Source organism: Parasteatoda tepidariorum, chromosome 7 (assembly GCF_982258835.1).
Source record: "Parasteatoda tepidariorum strain Cologne lab strain chromosome 7, Ptep-v5.0, whole genome shotgun sequence".
NCBI lineage: Eukaryota > Metazoa > Arthropoda > Arachnida > Araneae > Theridiidae > Parasteatoda > Parasteatoda tepidariorum.
In genome coordinates this window covers 92,184,215-92,193,484 of record NC_141761.1, presented here as the reverse complement: position 1 = coordinate 92,193,484, position 9,270 = coordinate 92,184,215, and the positions used below count along the sequence as shown (strand labels likewise).

At 30.6% G+C, this 9,270-nt stretch overlaps 1 protein-coding gene across 1 annotated transcript; it reads left to right on the top strand.

Moving 5' to 3' along the window:
* The first annotated feature begins 7,146 nt into the window (after positions 1–7,146).
* LOC147807316 (uncharacterized) lies at positions 7,147–7,941 on the top strand. The gene is made up of 2 exons (XM_087168882.1): positions 7,147–7,378; positions 7,607–7,941. Exons 1-2 carry the CDS (start codon positions 7,147–7,149, stop codon positions 7,939–7,941), a joined length of 567 nt encoding a protein of 188 aa, XP_087025008.1.
* The last annotated feature ends 1,329 nt before the right edge of the window (positions 7,942–9,270 follow it).

Below are 9,270 nucleotides of genomic sequence, written 5' to 3'. Positions count from 1 at the left end.
ATTAGGTAAAATTTGGTAACTTTATCATGATACCTTTAGAGAATGGCACGAAAATAATTTATTCAGTTAAATTTACTTTCCAGTTTTGTATTTTTTGCTTACATGTAGTAAAATGAGCTATAATTTTGAAAGCCAAACTTGACTGCAAACCGTTACCATATGAACGGAAAAATTACCAAGTAAATAGTTGAAAATATCGTATATTTTGGATTTTATTACTGGAATTATTTTTTTCCCCACGAAAACTGCCATATTATATAGAGTACGGTAATTTCGCCAAAATTTCTTTCCGTAGTAAGAAATCTGGTATATTTAGGAAATGAAACAACGTGTAATTGATTCTTCCAAGTGTATTTCTTGCTTGGGACATGGAAAAAAGAATTTGTATTGAAATATTCTTGTTTTATACTTACTGTCTGATCATAGCCACATGAATCTGGTCTAGTCTGATGACTGACCAGTTAGTATTAACAACAACAACACATTTCTGAACAATACAGCTATCAGTTCCTTTTAAATTGTGTGAAACGATTCTATGTAATAACTTTATTACAGTTAAGTATTTTAGATAACGTCAATAAATAAGGAGATTAGGTCTTTATACTGATAAGCCGCATTTTCTAATTGATCAGGAAAGTATTAAAAAGGTTTTCTTCTTTTTTCTTTAAAAGGAGAAAAGTACCACGATTTCAAAATAGACAAAAATATTGCGCTATTATTAAATAGAAATTTTGAGAACTTGAAAGTAAAACATCGACCAAGAAAATAGTACTAAATAGTATTTATTTGATGTAAAAATGCCACTTTTGGTTAAAGTGTGGTTTATTATTATTTTGCTCTAAACCCTTCAAACGAAAGACATTGATTCCACTGATTTCAACTATCTAAAGATTTTTCTAAGATCTTTTGGAGATTCATCATACTAAAAATAGTAAAATAGGTAAAATTCTCAATTTCGCAAGAGAAAAAAATATCTACTACCTGATATTTTAAACTGATTTCAACTATTTTTGGTTTGCCCATTTCGTATATTGAAATGAGCAAACCAAATTGATTCCTTTAACGTTTTAATTTTCGATTTTATAGGAATTGGAAATTTGAAATATAATATAAAAAATAAAAACAAATTTTTCCTGAAGCAAATAAGTTGTATACCACCTTAAGCTCAAAATAAACTGAAGTAAACTACTTGGATATTAGTTACGTGAATTAGTTAAATGTGATAAAATAATGCATGATTTGCATACTTAATTAATAAAAACATAGTTTCGAAGGAAATAGATCAAAACACAGTTTTTATCATTTGATGTAAGGGATCATCCCCCTTTATTTTTTTTTGTTTTTTTTAATAAATGCGGAAACAAAGACAATTTCCTCTATAAAACATTTTTATAAAATAAGGCACATTTGAAAGAAATAATTACACCCGCGCTGATGATAGGTTTAAAAAACGTGCTTGGCTTTCAAAGAATTCTATGAAGATATTTGCATACCGTTAAATATAGTTAATAGTTTTCTATGCCTTTAGCGTGATGTATTTCTTGGCTGTCAAAAATCTCGCCACACAATGACATTTTTAAACCTTTTCTAGTAATACAAGGAGTTTTTTGACGTCTAGACAGTGGCTGCGTGACTTTTTAGGCGACCTTTATGGGCGTCTTTATGATTACTTTTATCTTAAAAGATAACATTTCTCTAAACTCGGTTAATAACTACTTTGAAGATTATTTTTCTTAGGGATGTTCTCTTTTTTTAACACTAATATAGCTATTTTGTTGCAAAAAGTAAACGATGTCGGGTTTATTTTTACAATTTTCCCCTTAACAAGAACTACAATGAATTATCTTGAAATAAATAAACCATTATTTATAAGGACATTGTTCAGTTGGTGACAATTTCTATTCTTAAAATTTTACACACCTGTTGCTTAATTGCCATCATCATTCAGTGGTCATTAAATTCAACAATGACACAAAAGAAGTTTTGTTTCGCGTGAAATAGTTTTTTTGGAAGTCAAAGAAAAGTAAACTGACTTTTTTTTCGGTCACAAACAAAAGAGAATATCCTAATTATTCTAAACATATTTAAGCTAAATTCCTGATTTGAATATTAGTACAAAAGTTTTGAAAACCGCAGTGAAATATTAGTTTAAATAAACTTATTTTTAGATTGTTTGCTTAGTTAAGCTCGTTTTTAAAATAAGGCAGACGGAGAAAAACTTAAATGAGTTCTATGAGTTGAATAAATGTTAAAAGCTTCTTCATTGAGAAAAAAAATATTTTTATGACTGAATACTTTTAGAATTTGATTTATATATGTCAACTGAATCCTAATTTTGTACGCGGAGAAAAGAGAATCCTTTTAAATTTATCGCACTACATGGTAATGACATTTCTGGTTAAAGAAAATCCTCATAATTCTGGTAATAAAAACCGAAATATACAGTACTTAAACCATTCTTTTGTTTATTTCTTCGTTCATATGGTAGCGATTTACCAGTATTTCTGGTTTTCAAAATTATGTTTTTATTACCACATGTTTAGTAAAAAATATAAAACGGAGAAGTAAACTTAACCGAAATATATAAATGGTTTTTATACCATGCTTTAAGGCATAATGAGAAAATACCAAATTTTACCACTTTAACCAAATTCTATCTCATATTATAAAATCATATTTTATTGTAAATTTTTCCATATTCCTTACTCTTCAATATATGTAGCCAACTTTACACAGCTAATTGGCTTTAAAAGGAATTCACAGCAATATCAAACTAAAATGAACTATATTGTATTTAAAGGTAGCATTTTTTTTTCACTTGTTGGTGGACAAGAATTCAAAAGACAAAATTTTAAAAAGCAAGCATTCAACTTATTACTTCTTTAAATTTAAAAGAAACTTCTGAGTATTATGTTGGATAAACTGATCTACGAGGAAAACTTTTTAATATATCACGCATAAATCGTACGTTTATCATCAATTTACATCTATAAGCAAGCAATTGGGTTTTTTAATATTCTCGTGGTTGAAGTTTTAAACTCTGAGTAAGGAATAAAGAGATACATCTTGAGCAACATTTTAAATGTGACATTAAATTTAGTAATTTCAACTCATATGAATATCTTTAAAAAAAGTATATAACTTGCACGTAAACTCATTAACGTCTAAATTGAATTTTTTCAATATTGTTCTATAAATTGATTTTAACAATATTAATTGACCATGCCTGAAAATTTTAACTTCATTTCGAAAATTGAGACATCTCTTTAATACGCTGTACAAAATTTCGATCGAAAGTAATGGCAATCTGAGTATACGTCCTTAAAATTAATTTTACTGTAAAATTCAGCTTTGCCATAAAGTTTCGTACCGTATATATAACAGTAATAATTATTTAACAACAGTGATTCGAAGATTTTGCGCTAAATATTACTGTAAAAACGGTATATTAGATTTTTTGTTCCGTAAAATTTTACCGTAATTTGATTCGAAATATTTTTGCAGTGATATAAAAAAATAACTCAAAATTAAAAAATAATATTAAAATATTAACTTATGGGTATCAAATATAAATTATCTTTACTCTTTCTCTAATTATTTTTATTTGCGCTTAATGAAATATTTGTTATACGCAGGCAAATTATTTACCAAATAAAAAATTTAAGAAAAAATGCTCTCGGGGATTCGTATTTAAATACAAAGCAAAACGACTCAATCTATTATTTTTCACGTGATGCTGTTCATAAAATTTGAACGAAATAGACATCTATGAAGAATTTAAAGAACATTGAAAATAAAAAATAAATTCCCTGGAACTTAAGTTGCATTTTTAAAAACTGTCCTTAGAAAAGAACGCTAACCATAAGCATTTCAAACACACGATTTTTCTCTCTTATTATCTATTAACAATGTGATATCGTCTCTAACTGTTTCTTGGATTTATTTATTTATTAAAAATTTATTCATTTATTCAAATTCAACTAGGGCAAAACTTAAAAAACAATTATATTAGTTTCAGTATTCTCCCTAAGTAATTTTAGAAGGGTGGCCTACTCTGACTACCCCTTTACAGAGGTAAATGAACTCCTCTTTGAACTTGAGTTGTCCTCTTTGCAAAAAGTTTTGTCTCCTTCAAAAAAAAAAAAAAAAAAAAAAAAAAAAAGAAGCTATTTTTTCATTTAAAAAAAAGAAATTACAGTAGCAGAAACCAGAAACTATAGATGACCATAACTACTGAAAATCACTTTTAAGCTAAATTAATCTAAAATATTATTTCTCATATTTATTTGAGTATTTCGAATTCTGTTTTGAAGGGCACTAATCTATCTAAATATAATTTTCAAGATTAGCGCCCTGCAGAACTGAAGGTGCCTTTGTTTTTCAAAAAGTATCCTGCCCTTTTTTATTTTAGGAAGATATCTGCATTTTGAAATAGAAATTTATACATCCTGGTTCCTTTTTAAGCTCTAATATTACGCTTAGGAAATACATTAAATACAGAAGAAAATATAGATCAATATATTAATTTTAATCTACACAGGGGGTTGGTAGGGTGCTGGATGCATGTCCAAGAAGTAGTGAGTTCAATCTTCATTGGCAGTGTAGTAAATGGTGACTGGTGCACGTTAAATCTGTCGGGTCACAAAGTCTTCCATGCTCCCATAAAAGAAATCATACCTCTGGGGGTACTGAATTGGAGATTGATTGCACTTTAGCTCAGGTCAAAATCACGATTTGTGGATGAATGATTTGGTGTATGAATGGGTTCGTCCTATAAAAGGGTTAGGGAGCATGTTTGTGGCAGAAGACGAATTCGCGGCCATAGATGGTGCCACTGGAAAATAAGAAGAAGCGCACCCCATTTGCTTTAATGGCACACGACAACAACAACAAGTTGAACAAGAAAATTAAAGATCGTTACTTATAATCTTGAGAATAATGCATTGAGTTACTTTTTTTTAATCTTAAAATATTTAATCCGAAGAATATTCATATTTAAATTGTGTTCTTCTGAATAATACATACAACTTTATCAGATTTCTCTACAGTTCTTTAGAGAAAACAAAGTAAATTTTTTTTATCAAAAATCAACAGAATTCAAAGTAAATCAACAAAATTGTCTAAAAATATGCCATGGATTTTATTAATTATGTAATTAAATGAGCAAAACCCCATAGTGTAATAATATTTAGCTTATTCACTAAGCCTATTATACTTCTATTAAAAAAAAAAAGAAAAAAAAGATACAAATTAAAAATTACATATTTCAATTATACTTATTTCATTTTTCTGAACAATGTTAATCATAATCATTCATCTTCAGTTACAATTATCCAGATTGCTTTTGCAATGTAGAACTTGGACACTGAAATTACGGCTAGTTTTCGGTTATAAATCGTAAACTCACGCATTTTTTAATGGTCATTATTACTGTTTTTTTTTTCAATCCCTGAGGTTATGTGTTTCCTTCCGGGTTAACCTTTATCTGTGTCTTAAAAAGTAGTTGTAAGCTAATTTTTTTTCTTCAAATTTCCGGAAAAATAATTGTATTAGCATAAGGTGGAATTAATTTTCTACCTTATATTCATGACGATCTTGCTTAGTCTGTTATTGAATGCATAATTAAGTTATTAAGAAAGTCAAAAACGTTTTATCAACAACATCATCAAATTAAGCTTATTCTAGAAGATCTATGCATGTATGTTACATAGAGAAGTAAAATAAGTATCACACAGTGATAAATAAAATGTTGTAAAATGGAAAAGCAGATAAATAAATATTTTTCGGATTTTGGATTTCGTTCATTATGTTTTAAAGACTGATTCGAAACTTTTTCTAACGATCTAAAAATTTCTGTGATTTAAGCTCAATTCAACTTTAATTAAGGTGATAAAATTATCTCCGCGATAAAATCATTGTCATTGCAAGGATATCGTTGCCCTACATATCTCAAAAATGTAAATAATGACGATGAAATGCAATAGCAGAATCATGTTATCGAATGCGCAGAAAAATATACCTTGCAAATATTATAAATGGTTCAAATATTCTTTATATTTTATGTTATAAAGGCAAGCGCATTTATTTTTTCTCTAACTCTCACTTTATACAATCAATATCTAGTAAAAAAAACAAACATTTAATGCCATACGATGTATTAAAATAGTACTAATTTTGAATAGGTCGCATACCTTGCAAATTACAACAAGTAAATAAATAAACTACATTTTCTGAGGTTTGATATAAATGACTTCCAAACACTTGAAGAAAACGCGTGTTTGATATTAAAAGGAATTAGAATATAATGTTAATTTTTCTCTGATTATTTATTAACTAAGAACATGTAAAGTTTTTTTTGGTCTTTTTTTTGTCAAGGTGATGTTTTTTAACGATTATAGGGAAAGTGAATCAGTTGGATTTAGTACTGCATTTTTACGGAAATTAAAATTAAATACTTAATTGAGTATTTGTTTTAATTCAGAGCTTTAAAATTACTAATAAAGAGTGGAAAATCCGTGAGTAAGTCAAGATAGTAGGAAATATGATTTTAGAAGAGTTTAAACATAAATTAGTCAACTCCGTGAATTGTTACTACTTTGTTAATTTTCATTTATTTAACATAGAAAATTTTATTTTTTTAAATACGCGTCTTTTAAGTTTTAAACTGCTTACGTGTTGAATGGAGCAATTAATGAAAATATCAAAGCACATTAGGGAATAAATATACATATTCATGTATATATATATAATTCATATTTATTACTATTTTAACCCTGCCCATTTATGCTCAAAAATTTATTCTAGTCAACCTCTTAAGTACATTTTCCTTGTCCAGAAAAGTAAACTTGTTCTTTTAGTGCAGGTAGTATATACTACACTGCTCAAAAAAATTAGGGGAGCACATGGTTTTAGTGAAATTATGCAAATATTTACACCGATAAGTAACAAAAAAGTAATCATTTATAATGTAAGACCGAGCAGGAAAAGGAAAAAGAAAACTTCATATGCAAATAAAAGTTCATGACGTCACAAACCAGAAAAGAAGATAAGAGCAGAAATTGGGATGTAGCAGAGACGTCTGTTTCACTGCCGTAATTCAGAAAGATAATTTCTCAGTTATTGTTTTTGAGAAATGGTGACTTGAAAATGTCTCAACAACGTGATTTACCTGAATCCATTGCATGGCGCATCATCGGCAGACTGGAATCCGGGCAAACACAACGCAGCGTGGCGGACGCTGTTGGAATCAGCAGAAGTGTCGTTGCAAGGCTATGGAATCGATTCCAGGAGACTGGAAATGTGAGTTGTCGGCCAGGGCAAGGTCGACCACGTGCAACAACTGCAGCTGATGACCGGTATATACAGTTAACAGCTCGTCGTAACAGAACAGACAATGCTACTCAGCTGCAAAGACAGTTTCTCGTGGCAACAGGACGAAGATTTTCCACTTAAACAATACGGAATAGGCTCCATCAGGGAGGTCTCTATGCTCGTAAGCCCATGGTCTGCATTCCATTGACCTCGAGCCACCGTGCGGCTTGCAGAAGATGGGCTGCTGAACATCAAGATTAGGAGCAACGCGATTGGAGCCATGTATTGTTTACAGACGAGTCTCGATTCAGTCTGGAGAGTGACACCCGACGTGTTTTGGTGTGGAGGGAAAGGGGAACTCGAAATAACCCCACTTTCATTCGTGAAAGGTCACACTACAGACGAGCTGGTTGGATGGTGTGGGGTGGAATAAGCATAGGTGGGCGTACGGACCTGCATATCATTCGGAACGGTACTTTGACGGCCCGCAGATATGCAGACGAGATATTGAGACCTCATGTCATACCCTACGCAGCAGCCATTGGTGATTCCTTTGTTTTACAAGATGATAATGCGAGACCACATACAGCTCGTCGTGTGAAGAGCATGCTGGAAGCTGAAACAATATAACGTATGGAATACCCTACACCCTCTCCTGACCTGAATCCAATCGAGCATGTTTGGGACGTGCTCGGGCGACGCATTGCTGCGAGACCAACCCCTCCATTAACTCTCCGTGACTTGGAGATTGCCCTTCTTTAGGAGTGGAACTGTATTCCCCGAACTCTCATCGATACCATCATCGCATCCATGGGAAACAGGTGTGCAACAGTCTTAGCTGTTCGAGGAGACCACATGCCTTATTAACAGTGCTGCATCACTTTCAAACATTACTTTTTTATCGTTTACATGTAAACCAATTGTTGCCTTAAATCGTTGCTTTTTGTTTTTTTTCCATAGTTTCCATGAATTAAAGATTAATTCCATATGTTTTTACGTCTTTTTTTCTGTATCGTGCATTGATACGTATGCACTATCCATTTCATGCAGCTCTGTGGATGTTTCGCACGACTTTCTTACTTTCTTTGCTTGCTCCCCTAATTTTTTTGAGCAGTGTATTATACACTACCACTATTTATATCTTCAATAAGTGATCTTAGACCGATGACTTTTTCGATTATTTTTTTTAATAGGATTAATAGAAAATCATTTCCATTTTAAATCTATATTTTGCAGATAATGAATTAATTCTTATCACATAGTCAACTATGAGTCAGTCATTCATGGATTTTATCATTTACTAGCCGCTTCCGGCGATCAACTTGTTTTCCTTTTTAAATAAATAGAATTTCAAGTATTTTGAGATTTAAAATCTTACTGTCAAAAATTAAGACTAGTTTTTTCGTGTGCTTCTATTTTTTAAATATTCGGTTTCCCCCTGTTGAAAATTCGGTTTCCACGACAACGCACGTTTCAAACTATAATAATGGTTTTTATCAATGAAATTTCGTATTTTCGATACTTACCCCAAACTGACACATAACGCCGAAAGAGGTGACTGTTCACAAACCACCCTTTAAAAATTTTCTAATTGCTAAAAAAAGCACGATTTAAATCAGTGCTCCCGTTTTCCAGTTCCAGTCTAATTTATTAGCGAGCATACCTGTTGACTGACTTTTATATACAAAGAGATTAATCATTCATATCTTATATCCAACAATCAATCATTTATGTTTTCAACTTATGCTAATCATTCACGTCATGTATTCAAAATGATAATAATAATAATAATAATTCATGCATTTAGCATTCAATCATTCATGTCATACATTTAACTATGTGAACATTAAGTATTGCAATGCCGGAACTACTAAATGTTCAAGCTTTCAATGTTCGTGAACTTACAAGCTACCTGAAATGTAACGAATATCTTGAAATATAACATTCATTTAATTGTTT